This window comes from Synchiropus splendidus, chromosome 1 (assembly GCF_027744825.2).
Source record: "Synchiropus splendidus isolate RoL2022-P1 chromosome 1, RoL_Sspl_1.0, whole genome shotgun sequence".
NCBI classification, from domain to species: Eukaryota; Metazoa; Chordata; class Actinopteri; order Syngnathiformes; family Callionymidae; genus Synchiropus; species Synchiropus splendidus.
In genome coordinates, this window is record NC_071334.1 from 26605349 (window position 1) to 26621403 (window position 16055).

At 41.6% G+C, this 16055-nt stretch overlaps 1 protein-coding gene across 40 annotated transcripts in view; it reads right to left on the reverse strand.

Annotated features, from left to right (window-relative positions):
- The window catches only part of LOC128755934 (ankyrin-3-like), a 98764-nt gene that overhangs the window by 60833 nt on the left and 21876 nt on the right, over nucleotides 1–16055 (reverse strand). For 22 of the 40 annotated variants that reach the window (XM_053860217.1, XM_053860209.1, XM_053860225.1 and 19 more), the window contains exon 1: nucleotides 9376–10049. The exons of 2 other annotated variants lie outside the window; for them this stretch is intronic. In XM_053860217.1, coding sequence (XP_053716192.1) covers nucleotides 9376–9489 — 114 coding nt within the window. In that variant the 5' untranslated portion in view covers nucleotides 9490–10049. Of the gene's footprint in view, nucleotides 1–9375; nucleotides 10051–16055 lie in introns of those variants that run through there. 16 more of the 40 variants (XM_053860119.1, XM_053860071.1, XM_053860086.1 and 13 more) reach the window with 2 other exon arrangements.

Consider the following 16055-nt stretch of genomic DNA (forward strand, 5'->3'; position numbering starts at 1 on the left):
AATAAACAACAACAAAGCATAAATAACTTCCACACATTTTACCATCCCTGTGTTTCCAGTTAATTCCCACCTTGTCATTGACCAACCACAGAACAAACACCCGGTGAGTGTTGGCGTATGATCCAGATGTTCATAAGAGTGTCGCTTGTTGACAGTACTGTTTGTCGATACAGTTGCCCTGATAGCTTGCAGGTAGTCACATATCCCCACTGAACCCACAGCGCATCACTCTTTTACAGGTCCTATATCAGACCCTAGTGGTCACTTCATGCCACTTCCTCACTATGACAGTGGGACATTCCATACTTGGCTGCCATTCATTCATATCAATCTAAATATCAATGACAATCAAAGATCAAATTAAATGCTACATTCGCATTATATTAGCATAAACACAAGGGCATCACCGGTGTGAACACGAGTGTGCGCTTGTGTTGTCCTGCCTCTGACTGAATGTGCAAAGCAGCACTCTGATTGGTGGATCAGCTACTGCAGTCTCAGTACTCACACAGAGCTGGAGAGACAGATGGAGGATAAAAACACAAGGTACAACCACAGAATCTCAATGCCAGAGAATGTCTATCAGTTGTGTAAAGCTTAGTGCTGAGTCATCATGTTTTATTTATAGGCCCACTTTCTCAATGACATCATGACACGTGAAGCTCTTTGTTTGGTCGATCATGATTGAAATGATGATGGTGGACGAAGCTGGACTGCAGACGCCGCTCTGCTTCATCTGCTAGAGGCAGATAAGCAGGCAGTGGGGCAGCCCACAGATGGGACGTGCCGTCCGACCCACGAAATAGCATCAATCATGTCAGCATCTTTTAAGATCAGTTAAAGATGAGTGCTAAAACAAAAACCAGGTTTGTACACGGGACATGACCGGAGAGAAGAGAAGGCAGCTCCCGTTCCACAGTTGTTTGCCTCGGACAGAAACAGACCAAACACGCAAACATGAATAAATCAACAACCGTGAAGCTCAAACACCTCGGCAGAGCTCACAGCCCATCGTGAACCTTGTATGATTTAGTTATCACACGTATTATGGACATCTTTTGTTTTCTTTTCAATTACTTCTGCAAGATGTGATGTTATACATGATGTGACAATATGTTATTTTGTTTTATTATTTTTTTAAATATGCATAAAACAGTATTCTTTATCAATATTGCTGCCTGTGTTTTTCTGGATGGTTGTTGCCAAAGTTAAGCACATGTAGGAAGTACTATACGTCGGTTCGTGGCTTGTGCTATCGCCAGACAATTAAGTAAATCAATCGAGCACTTAAGATTTTTGTCAGTCAGCAGGCTGCGTCCTCGCTTTGCTGACTCCTGAAACCTGTGGCCGAACGTTTACTGCATCTTCAGAGCCATCTTAAGATCCCACAGAGTGTCTGCAGAAGAGCTTTGTGCCAATACTAACCAAAGTTGACAGCAGCAGAATTTTGTTGATCCACAATCATCAGTCCTTAAAACATTCTGATCAAGCACTGGTGACTTTTCGCTTGATCCGGTAATGCAGAGGTGGGCAATTAAATTTCCCAAGGGGCCGGGTTATATATTGTGACCGTTGAGAAGGGCCGTCAAACACAAAGAGAGGATAAAAATCATGTGTGATTATGAATCTACACTGTAAAAATGCATAGAAACTGTTGGTTTGTTGTGTTTTATTTAATATAAACCACATTCCATTTAAAGATTGTCAATGTGGCTCATACATTTCAAAATTTACTTAAGGGACAAGAAATGCTCCTAAAATAGCCACGAGAGAAGATTTAGAAAAAATTATTAAACAAGAAGGTTATGTTTCAGTTACATCATAATAAACAAAAAACAATCCATAAGACAAAATGTCAGAGACAACAACAATGTCAGTTTTATAGTTTTGCTCTGACTCCAGGAGGGCCACATAAATACAGTCAAAGGGCCGCATTTGGCCCCCGGGCCGCACTTTGCCCAGGTCTGCGGTAATGGATAAGCAGTGGCATCGTACTGTATATACGTATAGTCCAGCCCACGAAGGGCATCTCATATCGTTCCCCACTGAGTGTGTCTGTGTCAGTGAGGTCCAGACAGCACACTCTCTCAGACCGTTCACCTTCAAAATGTCCGTCTCACACCGAGACTCTGGCTGGGAGTCATGACAGCCCATAACGCTCTCTGCTGGATCTAGAGCATCCACAAGTTGCCCACTCAGGAAATCTCCACATGTCTCTGACTGGTACACAACTCCTTAAACATATCCTAATATTATTTCCCATTGGATATACTTCATTGGAATATCCAAGTACAAATAACGTCTCATTGAGGAGAATCATAAGAATTCTAAATACAGAGAGAAGCACAACTACCACCACACTTTGTGGGGCTGGTGCTGAAGACAGGAAAAAGGACAACCATCGCAAAACATATTATTCCTGTTGCTGCTGGGTGAGATCGTCACTCAAATAAGCAAATTTAATGTGTCTTTCACTGCATGAAAAGGGCCATTTAGCGGAGTTTAACAGGGCCGTTTATGACTCTTATATGAGCTCAGTTGCAGAATTTTTGTCACATTATATTCACCTGTATGTCTTCTTGCTGTCTAGAGTTTATATTATTACTTGGTAATATAATCGTAATTATAATGGTAATGGTAAAATAGTCTCTTTGTCTTTTGTTTTTTTGTTGTCTCCTTCCTTCTTCCCCACTCAATATTGTTTTTCCTTAGGACTTTAAAATACTTTTTTTTTTTTTGCATCATGAAAACCACTATTATTTGAATGGACCTTCATGCAAACCAACATGGGACACTTTAATGTCCAAGATCTTCACTCGTCCTAATCTGAGGAAGAAGAACTGTGCTTTTCAGTTAGACGAATCCACTGGTGCTAAATCTGCTGAGATCTAAGTGCTTGAGTGCGTGCGTGAGGACATGCGTGTGTGCACTTGTGTATGTGTGAAAATGAATGGACTGTCCCACTTCTTCATTCCCATCTTCCGCTGCATAGCGGCGAAGAGGGAAGCTGAGGAAGCAAAGATAAAAGCCAGAGCTAACAGCATCCTCATCTTCTCTACAATTTCCTCCGTTTCCCCATCGCTAGTTCTCTCTCCCGCCCCACCACTTGACTCCCACTCTGCCTCTGTTTCCCCTCCTTTCTTGCAGTGTGCAATATGTAGGTTGGAAGAGAGAGCCCCCCTTTTTACACCCTGACTCCTCCATCCACCAATCAGAACGCTGATGAGTCTCTGCACCATCGCTCTGGCCCAGCAACCCCCTCGACACAAGCCGCCACCACAATAGTCTGGTGGCACACGGGTGGCATAAAACACCTTTATAGCAGCGCGTCGATGTCGGACACTGCAGAGCCAGACCCGCCCTCACCTCCTTTTGCTTTCAGATCTCATCCTCTGCTCCATGATGGTGTCTTTCTATAATTCATAACACACTGCTCTCTGAGTGTATCTTAGCAGAGTGTCAGCATCTGTGCGCTCCAGCCTGCGGATATTTTTCCTTCTTATAAATTCCTCTGTATTTGACAGGTTACTGGAACCAACACACAGGCAGGTCTCCCGAAATACTGTTTGATAGCCGCTTAAGTGAGTCATTATCGCATTTTTATTGCATCATATTGATGCTTCTCAAGCCCAAAGGAACATTAATGATGTCCCACAGACAGCTGGTAATAGCTAACTGGTACTACAGATACATCACAAGTCTATTTTTAATATCCTTCCAACTGGAAATGATGCTTTCTGCATTAGTTTGGCAATTGGATGAGTATGATAAAGATGGCAACTAACACTGATTTGGGTATGTAATAGGGACGCAACAATACAATTTTTTTCCAAAACAAGTACTTACATTTGAGTACTCACCAATACTGATACCAAATACCTACGACATTGCACATAAAGTTACTTTGAGTGTTTCTTATTTTTATATATTTGAACAACATTCCTATGTTTCTCTTGTACATGGGTGACTGTCACAAGTTTCACTGCAGCGCAAAAACAAATTTAACAAAACCCATAAACTGACATTGAAAAACAGCGCATTGCTGTTAAATTGTATTGGTTTTCTGGTATCTGTAATGCCTGACACTGATTGTATCGGTGCATCTTCAGTATCAATGAACATAATCAGATTCCTCACTACACTTACACTTAAGGCAGAATATAGGATTTATTCAACCAATTCAGACTCAGGTTTATCAACTGAGAAAAACATGTAAGCCTCAAGTTTTGAAATGTTTTGACATTAAACAAATTTAACGTCCTATTAGATCGAAGCATTTTTGAACATATCGCACCATATTGCATTTTTCCTCTACACATTCTAAACCACATGGTTATAGCTAGCACGGTAGTAAGGATGAACCAATGCAAGAGAATAATAAACGCCATTTTTAAATATTCTGAGGGCAGGAGGTAACACAGAACAAAGAGGAGGCAGAATAAGTAGGTTTCCAATAAGAAGCGTGAAGGGGTGTCAGGAGACATGCGAGCTACCATGCCTGCTCCCAGGGGACCGTCTATTTATATGTCTATCTTCTCTAGAACGTCAAATGGTGAGACAATTGAGACTAGAGTTTATGTTTTTAGCTAAATGAGTCTAATCTCACAAACAATAGTCCTGGCAAATATTGTGTTTACTGCGCCACCACCCACCCCCGGTGTCAGCAGCAGCATGAGTTTGACAGAACAATACCGTCCACCGCCAGCTGACAGAGACGTGGGGTGGGACGGCAGTGAGGAGGGGGAGGGAGGATCACAGGATGCTGCAGGAAAGACAAAAACAGCCCAAATACATCTCAAAAGAATCTATGAATCTACATGTGATTAATTCCTCTTTCCTCACGTCATAATCTACCAATGTGTTGTTGCTGCAGATACTAACACCTGCAAAATAATATATGTGAGATGGAAACACAATGATCAAGACAATGCTAACAGACATTTTACATCCATAAAATTTGTCTTAAAGAGCTATAAATGACAGTCACCCAGTCAAGGTTCATTTCTGAATTATTCACAGAATCAGTGAAAAAATCTAACCTTGTCCTCTTACTAGCAAATACAGGTGTGTTTTCTTTATGCAGGTGCTCGAAGAGGCTCAAAGTACATCTTTAGCAAAGGTCTGTTGAATGTTTTATGGACCCATGTATAGTCGACGTTATCAAAAAAATATGCGCGCCCATCTTGGCAACGGAAGTGGGCCGTAATATTGCTCCATCAACACGCACGTGTAAATAAACATTGATCGTAAGAACAAACGTTATGCTTTTCATCAACGCTGTTGTAACTGTGGGCAAAAGTTGAGTCAACTTTTCAATAAAATAAGAAACATAAAATTTATTTATAGTAATGTTATTCGAGCAGTCCCGCAGAAAGTGTTATACAGGAGCTCAGTATTACAGAGGACACACATACCGAATAAGAACTGAATTTTAAAGTGATAGTTGGTTGTCCTCTTGTGAAGACAGTAAAATGCTCATGAGTGGTGATCAAAGATATTATTTTCACATAATAATTTTGCCGGTCAGTGTTGCCACAATATGAGTTACATGAACTGGTTATATCCCATGGACACAGACTTTAAAACAGGCCTAAACAGCCAGCTGCACTTCATCTATATATAACATAGGCTTCTATACAGAGTATTTGATGTCTGCAAACTAACTACCTGCTACTCTGATTCAAATTTCAGGAGTAACTTTGTGTGCCGACATACTCAGAACAATATATAATTACCGTATATTCCGGACTACACAGTGCACCAGAATATTAGAGTGCTTGAAGGTAAATAAAAGGCCTGTGATTTCATCGATTTAATGTGACAATGCTCAATAATTTTAAGCATGATGCTCTTCAGCCTTGCAGGGCTCAGACCACGAGAAAAAAGCTTATAGTCCAGAAATTACGGTATATAGTACTCCACATCAAACCCGGTGTCAATTCTTTCTCCAGCTCCTCAGTTTCCATAACATCTGACTTGAGGTCATCTTTTTAAACTCATTCTCATAGCATGGACACCAACATTTTAAGGAGGAGTTACTGGGTCTACGTGCCTTGCCTGTGCACCATTTCTCAACTTCCCAAATGCTTCAGTTTTGCAAGTGTGAAAGGTTTTCTTAATCACAACAAGAAGCAGAACATCTCCTGACATTCAATAGCTCTGGTTTGTTTGCCTCTCACAGATAATTGCACTAATGGCTGCTTCTCTGAGTGGTTAACTCCTTTTCTAGCTCATGTTCAGATCCTAAAGGAGAGATTAGAGCGAGAAGAAGAAGTGAGGCGAAGTGATTTGAGAAGGATATTTCCTGCATCCCGGTGCCAAGAATTGGCAGAGGGCAGACGCTATTACAGATTTACCTTGAGTGAATTCGGGACAGACGATACCCTCCCAACGACGGTACGCTACAAGCACAGAAGAATTGCTGATGTCACCCTGAACACACACACACACACACACGGAATACTGCAGCAACACGTCTCCCTCACTTGTTGCGTCAATAGAGGAAGGATTTATCAGACATCCCAGAGTCAATGTCACGCCCCTCCACCGCTTCCCCTCAAAGATTCCATCAATCAACGTGAAAAAGTTTCCCTTGAATCATTTGCAGTGTTTAATGAATGTGGGGCTTCTATCTGAAATCATTTATGGATGCATTAGTGCGACAAACTCCCCCAGCGGCCTTAGCCACATTAAGCTATCGCTGGGCAGATTCTCATCTTCCGTATAGTGCTTTATTTTGTCCTTGACCACCGCTCAACTGAGACGCTCAGGAGTATAGAGAAGTTGTAGCTCCACATCGCATTGTTTTGATGGTGCTTGGGCTGGAGACATTGGTGGTAGGCACATCACATAAGAGAGGTTTGAGATGCGGGGGAGCAGAGGTACCCAGACCTGTGAGCACTTTTCATCCAACAAGGAGAAGGTAAAGTAGCTTGAAGTAGCTCAATAGTACATCAGTATTTAATCGCAACACTAACAGACAAATGAGTCAAATAAATGAGTTAATGCTCCTCACTTAGTCAACAATAGTCTTTGCTTCAGAAAAACCGAGATGGTTTTGACACCACATCATCTTCCCTAGTCCAACCAAACCAGATTTCAACATCAGTCCTTTAAGAGCAGGGGGGAATAAAACCACAGAAGATCGATTAGTCACTTCAGCGACTCCTCGATCAAAATTATTGATCACTTGATGGAAATAAATCATACTTCGCCTTTCTCTAGGCAGATGAATCAATGCTGTCGTAGCACTGGTGAAGTGTTTGGACGGCGTTTGTAATACAATGGCATTTCATCAATAGTCAGCAGGCTAGAAAATTGTAATGATAATAATCTGTCCTCTTTTTCAAGACAAAATATTCGCAGTCAATGCTAAATGCTAAAGCTAGAATAGCACACTATGAAAAATCAAAGCTCCACCAATAAAGAATCCTCTAAAGAACTAAGATTAATTCGCTGACTGGGAATTAAACCCAGGCCACAGTGGTGACAGTGCCACCATGGAGACCTCTAAAGTGGGTATATCTTACGTACTGAACGCTAGACTTGATGGTTACAAAATGATTGGATTACTCAAAAAAAAAAAAAGAAATTTGATCCTACTCTGAAATTAAACTGCAGGTATAAATCAAGTTTGAGATGTTAATACTTCCACTGAAGTTTGAATTTCCAGTTGATTTTGGAGCCCACTTTTCCTTGACATGAACAGTGCTTTGCAGATGCCAACTATTTCCTGAGGCCATAGCACTAATGAGGGAACACAAACTGTAAATCATACCGAAGTCCTTCTTCTGGATTCTGAGCAGATAATCATAAATGTTACTGTGCTCATCGCCTTATTCCTGGTAAGTGTATCACAGCATGTATTTCTGATCCTTCTTTATTCACGGACTTCACAAGCTGTTCAATTCACTGCTCAAAAAACAATTCAACAATTACTTATTTATAGCCAACTTCACAACAATGCAGCCAGATAAAAAAAAAAAAAAAGAAACACTGTTGAGTGTTTCCATTTTCATCTCGACAAGAAACTAACTATATGTGACCACCAGAGGTCACCTTTGATGTTAACAAGGTCGTGATATTGACTCGTTGTGGCAGGTGGCTAACCTTTGACTGATGAGAACACACACAGCAAATGTCATTAAGACAAACACACACATTCTTCACAACAACACAGCTCCACCAAACAACATCCATGAGATGGTTTGTATTTTCCCCATCAAGTCGGCCCCACAGTGAGTGTGTGACTGATTTGAAGACAATATTGATCAGCCCTAGGTGTGTGTGTGCGTGTGTGTGTAGTCTGCATGTGTGTGTCAAATACCACATCTTAACTTTGTCCTTGCGGAATGACGCCAGGCGCACATGAACATAAACCGCAGGGTGTGACTGCACCTCCCTCGCCTGACTTTACACACGCACATACTTAATGCATCAAAAAATAAGTTCACTCACGTCGCGGAAACACAAGTCACACTCTTTTTTTGTCCTTTTGAGGAAATAAAATGTCTGCTTCAGTTGGATTGATGCAGAAGAGTGATTCCTCACACGTCACACACATGAAACACTGACACACACACACAAAGAGGCAGCCTCCTGCCAAACTGAGGGAAACCTGAACATATGGCTCATCATCATAAGACAAACAACCTGAGTGTGTGGCTCAGTGTGTTCATGTTACATTCATTTCTGTGTCGTTCTGTTGTGTGTTGGAGAGAAAGTATGTGCTTCTGGTGTTCACGCTTGCCTTGCATGTGTTGGGTGAAACTACACTGAACAAGTTTGTGTGCATACTGTTTAAGTTATGTAACGTATGTCGGTATGATATGTGTGTGTGTTACTGTACGTCAAGTTTAGCCATTGCCAGTTTGTGCCCTTAAGAATCATTTTTCAGTGTATTTAATATGGACCACTGGCATCCAAGAACGTTTCCTAATGTCACCTTGCTGTAAAATTCGAATGAGAATATATTTATTGATCAACATTGTCCATGATTTTGACATCAGTCATCATAAAATCCATGCAATATTGTCATCCTCATCTGCAAACTGTATAAAATATTTTGTGTAGTCTATCGCATATTCCCAACGCAGGCAACAACAGTGGGATCACGTTGTCCCACACAGGCGCACACACAGACACGCACTGGCTCCTCTGTCTATCCACTAAATCTTATTCATTCTCTCTTCTCATATTCTCTCATCATCCATCACTCACCCTCTGACCCCCCCTATCCTCGGTATCCCCATTGGGACCGACCCCCCAACACCCGCACCAACGCTCGCCATGTGCACGTATGCAGCATCACAACAAAAGAGAGCCTCCTAGACCGCTCCGGATGATTCACCCATCTCCTCATGACATTGTCTCTACCTTTTTCTTTACTTCACGTGAACGCTTCCTCGCCTTCTTCTTCTTCTCCTCCTCTTCAGCAGCATTAAGGTTCTCGTCAGCCTTTTTCTTGAGTTGTGAGGCAGCGTGCGCCATGCTGCCCCCGCTCTAATTAATCCTCACAGGTGGGAATTGAAGGCTCTTCTTTCCACACACTAGTTCTCCTCCTCTTATTGTTCCCGTTGTCAACAGAGCTCGCTGGTGTGACCGAGTCAGACAGTGTGAAGGGATTCTATGAAAACTGCCCTCCAGCTTTTGTTCCTCCTCTCTGTCAGCATGCAGACAGAAACATCAGCTCTGGATGGAAGCGAGACGCTCCTGTGGGTCACTACTGTAGGAACGAGACCATCACACCATTTATAAAAATATCCCCATTAGGCACTTCCATTGTCAGAGTTGTCCTCCTCAACACAACAGTCTTGGGTGGACCAGGAATGAAAGGGGCTCTTCTCCAGCCTCTACCCAGACATCACATCACTCTGCTGGGCTGAAGAAAACGGTCCCGTCCCCTGCTTCACTGGTTCCCGGCGCGTGCTGACTTCACCTGACCAACGAGCCATCCTTTAAGTCCACAACGTCTTGCCGGGACATATGAACAGGAGGGAAATGACAGGAAAGGAGAAGGAGAGAGAAGGAGAAGGAGGAGGAGGGAGAACTGGAGGTGGAGAAGGAGGAGGGGGAATGCCAGAGTAAGCGGGGGCAGCTGGGACACAGAGAGTGGGAGAGGGGGAGTCATCTCCATGGATGACAACAGCTTAGTACCAGCCAGTTACGGCAAAAAGATAACACTTTGAATGGTTTGAAGGCACACAAACATGCGCACATAAATCCTTGGCCACAAACCCCAACCTCTTTTGTGATCCACCTCTTTGGACACAACACTAGCTAGAGGGAGAAGTATGAAGGGGATCCAGCATACCATCTTTTACATGAGTCTCCACACTCTGCTGATGAAATTAGCGTATGCATCTTCCTAAATGACAGAGGCGGTCTTGTGTACATGTATAATTTAGAATATATTGAGATCCAGAGAGAGAGAGAAGAGTAACACCTAGAAGGGATTCCTGCCTGATTCCAACACAATTAGCTGCTTTCAAGGAAGAAAAGCCTCCAGGATTACAATAATGAGGAGCCAAAAAACATAATCCTGCTGCCTGAGGCCATAAAACCCGACACTACAGAGATGATTAAACTATTTGGAATATTCTCAGAAAACCCTCAGATATTGAAATGGTAGGCAGCTGTGTATGTGCATGAATTATTTAGGTTTGCCTCCGCATGCCAGTGTGTGTGTGATGGTGCTGCGAGCTCAGCGCCAGACTGCAGCCTCCGAATATTAACATGAGCAACGCTGTGACTCATGTGACAGCAATACACGTGGCTGATTGGTCGATCGGGTTTAAACAGAGATAGGCTGTTACGGAAGGCAGGTCTTTCTCACCATGCACAGTAACAGAGAGCACGATCACATGCATAGCACCATGCTATAGAAGTGACAACCACTGCAGCTGCTTTAAAAAAAACATTTACTTTAAAAATATATATAATTTTCTGCTCACAAGCTTTCGTGCAAAATCAGTATATTGGATTTCACTTGTCATTCACTGTACTGATTTTTCTTCTCAAGTTTCTTTAAGGTCAAACAGATTGGTTGAGTGTTGTAAATACAACAAGTCAAGTGTGGCGGACGAGGACAGTCAGGTAGTGGTGAGGCATACTGTCAGAATGTAAGCGGGATTCAAGGTGAGAGTAGAGACACATCAGGGCTTAGCTCCTCTTGCTTGCTATGGTGACTCTACATGGGCCTCCACGGTTGTTGTTGTGGTGAGAGGTGGAGGTATGAGCAGCAGAGAAGAGGAATATAGGTCAGAAGGAGAAAGCTGGTGATAGCTATGATATATGGTTTAGGGAGTGTAGTTCTGACACAAAGATAACAAAGTTAGAATTGAGGATGCTCAGGATTTCATTGAGAGCGACTAGGAAGGACAACATTGAGTATATCAGAGGGACAGCTCTTGTAGAAGTTTGGAGACAAAGGGAGGGAGGCCAAACTCAGGTGGTTTGCATACATGGAGAGCAAAAACAGGGAACATATTAGATGAAGAAAGGAAAGTTTCCAGGTAAAGAAGACAATGTGCTTCATGGATTAATGAGGACAAATAGAGGATAATGTGTGACAGAGAATGATCAAGATGTTCAACATGCATAAAAACAACTATAATCACCATCATCACCTAAATTTGACTTAAGATGCGACTGTCTTTAAATACAGTTATAGAGCTGGAATATCACAAGTGTATCCCGTACTTACAGTAGAACATGAATACAATCAGGCAGCAGAATATTTTCATCTAACGTGGTGCAAACGTCCAAGTCGCAGCTCTCTAATAAATCACCAGTCAGAGAGCGACTTCGACTGGGATTTGGTGAATTAAGCCGCCATTATCGCTGCCTGTAAGAGGAGCTTATAAATTAAACGCACAAGGCCTTGAAGTCCAGGACTCAGATTAACAGCAGGTGATTCCTCTGAACACGGATCAAAAATGTCCAACAAAAGATGAGGTTCAGGAATCAGACTTGATATTCATTCAAGCCAACAAAGATAACTGAACATGGCTTTCACTGAAATCAAATGATGATCTTACCATGAGGGATACATTCACTGCATGACTCTTTTGCGATTACCTGTCAACCATTTTGGGGATGGGAAATTCAATTTCAAGCAGCACTACATAAGTGAGGGACCATTGCAAAAAATGGAAATCACAAAACTCTGTCAAAAAAATATAATGATTTGTGATTTTATATAAGATAATAAGAAAACAGGGATTAAATAATTTTTCTTCATCTTAATTTTTCGGACGGATTTTATAATACGAATGAATATGAAAAAATAGAAATCATGAATAGGAGAACTGAAACTTGACAGCGTCAGAAACCAAAACATACCCGCAGTGTGAGACTGACCTCGTGCGGGCAGGAAAAATATCGGCCGCGTTCATCCAGTCATCAAATCCAATTGTATGGATACACAATGCAATAGCAGCTAAGACCGGGAAAATGTTTTCATGTGCAAATTTGAAACAACCGTTCTATTGTGTCTGTCTACCTCTAGTGGCTAAGCCGCGGTCACACAGCCCTTCGCCGCACGTCTCAGTCAACAGAGCAATAACGTGAAAATAACATTTAATTAAACGACGACGTACGTCAGATCTTCAATACAGACAGAAACCATCCATGAGAAAGGTTCTGTGGTCATTTTTAAAAATGAGCTGACGTCTTGCTGTTTATTTTTTGGACACTTGGTGGCGGTATTACATCGAATAAAAGGGAAATAGAAATTCAGTGAATCAACAAAACTAACGTGTATGAGAGTGTAGGCTTAAAATATCATCATAATAGAAAACGTAAATGAAGTTCTCGGAAGAAAAATATGGTTTCTATGAGATGCCCACTTTGATTACATGTTCATGATTTCGGATTTCTCCAGTGTTCCAGTCATAAAGCAGACATGAAACATCATGTGAGCTGTCAATCAACTCTGTCTGCGTGAAAACTCACAGGGTGACTCAGATGTGGCAAAATGAAACATTGCAAATTTTGTGCTATTCGCACCAGCTCGGCTACAAACAAACAGCCTGATCTGCCCTCAAAACCCTCCGACATGATTATTGTCAAAAAGCAACGGCATTTTATTTTATTAAGACAGGAGACTGTACCAACACAAAACCAAACATCAATGTATTTATTTTCTGTATTCAGTTCTTCTTATTCATTTCTAAGAAGCAAAAGTAGTTCAATGAGTTGACAGATATGAAAACATCTTTCCAAACACACATTTTGATGTTCTTTACCTGATATAAATAGAGGATATATTTGGCGAGAGAATGACTGTTACGGAAAAAAGATTTCCAGTGAAAATATTTGAAATAATACTATAATAAATAATAGTAACAATGCTGTATTTTAGAATGTTACTTTACACCACAATGAGAGTGAGAAAACAGAAGTGTATGCGTCTCTTATATCTCCATAAATAGATGGAACCGTGAAGCTGCCCGGATCTCTCAGTACTTTTCCCTCACTCCCAAAACACCTGACCGTGTCCTCCACAGTGACAAAGCATCACTCAGATACGGGAGGCCCTTCACTGTAAATAGCACCGATAAGAGCGCGAATAATGCAATAACTCTGCTGTGTTCCTGAGTGTCCAGAGAAGCTTGCAGGGACAGTCAGACCGATGAGATCATATTTAAAATAATGGAAAAGGGGGTGTGACCGCCTCATAAAAAAGACAAATGTCCATTAACAGCAAATATGACTTTATGTGGTTACACAGCAACGGCACAGGCAGGAGGCTCTTAAGAGCTTTCTCAAATGTCCAAGTAGAGTTGTAATTCCATTTCCCTTTCTTGCGTTTTACCAGGATTCACCAGGAGGGGGCAGAGGGAAGCAAGTGCAGTTATCAGTTATCAGTAGACAACAGATAATCTACATTAATTCATTGATTTTCCAGAACATGAAGCTAAGTACTGCTTCAGTGCAGTAGTTTAAAAGATACGTCATTGTTGGCACAGCGGTGTTTGACAAAATGAAACTTAAAAATAAAATGGTGACTGTGAAATGAGTGAGTGGTTGTCTGTCTGCAGGCATCCCATAATATATCGGGGATCTGCCCAGGGTGTCAGCCGTCTCTCCCCTGTGACCCCATTGGGAGTGTGAGTGCAAGAAATTGAATGAAAGCATCAACAGATAACAGCCTGCTCCCATTATGGCCCCAGCATTGGCTTTCATTAGGAACGGTACTTCTCAGGTCATAAAGTATTTGCGATGGTAATGTATAAAACATGATCTCAACCCATCACAGTTATTCAGGACAACAGAAACATCAACAAGGCAGACTGCTGTAGACAGTAACTAAAGTCGACATCCCCTGCACTAGTGCACCAGATTGATGTTGAAGGGTGAAATGAGGACCACACTCATTCGAAAACAGTTTAATTCCATCCACTTGCCAACAAGGTACAGTCAATTAAATATTTTAGCGTGTTTTTTTTTTTAAATAAACAAATGAAATATAGCAGTCTAAACATCAGCAGTCTGACTGATGCCTGGTGGCCTATTTGTTTATTTCTGATCATGATTCCCTGGTTGTCTGTCTGTCTGTTTCAGGTCAAGTCCCGTCTCCTGCTGGCACTCTGCCACCTGTCTCCACGGCAACAGAAAACATGAGCCACAAATAGAAGTGAGTCCCTTCGCAGTGCTTTCTGACATGCTTTCACATCCCTCCTTGTAGTTTCAAATTAAGTAGAAGTGTTTTAACTAACAAAAAAGAAAATCATTCATTTTTTTCATTCACATATCTTATCTTATTGTAAGATTATAGCACAACTTGTGAACATTGTACATGTGCTATGTGACCCAGTGTAATAACTGTAATTAATAACCACCCAGAGGATAGTTTCATTAAAAAAATGTGTAAAACAAAAAAATACAAGAAAGCTTCAGACTCAATGAATGAACAATTTTGTCTGACTGAACGTCACATAATCACTAATCAAACCTTTTTATCATTTATTGGAACTACAATACTGGTTTCTCAGCCAGGAGAAATGTCGCAGGTGAGAAAAATGTCTGAAAAACATCAAGAATCAAAAGTATTGGCAACAAAAGCTGATCTCAGTGGGACTAACAAAATCGTATACGTGGAACATTTTCATTTTTTACTAAACACTGGACTATTACAATTTAAAGAGTGGAAATCGATCATATGTCAATAAGAGTCTCCATGTTCGCTTTGAGTTCAATCAAACCCCGCCCACGACCTCAACATCACTTCTGTCAGATCAATTTCTTACACATCTTTCCTTTAATTCAGGCTCATAATTCAGGACAGAATGAAGAATCACTCCAGGCTCAACAATACAAACTTCCAGAAGGATTGTGGGAAATTACTCTGGATATGAACGCCACATTACACTTTGATCTGGTCGTCTTCAGAGAGCGCCTGCAGATTCACCCGTCAGGCCGGTGGCGTGGGTGCGCCTTAAATGTGAACTCTAATCTCTGTGGAGCCATAATCCCCACCACCTCCCGACATTTGAGAGGTTAATTAGACATGAACTTTCCATTATAGACACTGATGCTCCACGTAATCCACGTTCGCACGCATGAGACCTGAACTTTCCATGCAAGAAGACGCATGCGCACACACACACAGGTTTGTCGCACCATCTTTCTGGGGTCCGCTGACTGCCATAATGCTTTCAGTAGCTTCTCATCCTTAACTTGACTACCCGAGACAAGTGGCTAACCTTAAACCGTGCTCTAAACTGGTGATTCTTAATCATATGGTTGAGGCCCATGCTTGGGCCGGGGGCGCCCCCTTGAAGGCCGCTTAAAGTTTTTTTGTTTTACACCTCTGGGCCATGAGACACTTGCCACAAATGGTGGCAGTAGTGTGTCACTGAATCGACATGACGGCTGCAAATTAGGGATAATTACCAACTATGGAGAAGTTCTTAAAACAAAAAAATGTGATGGCGCCTCCAACAGTAAATACTGTTCATGAAAGCACCTTGGAGCGTTTTTTTAAATTAAAATTAATTAGAAAATTTTATGGCAATACTTTCATTTACACTTTATCTTCTTCATAGTTTATT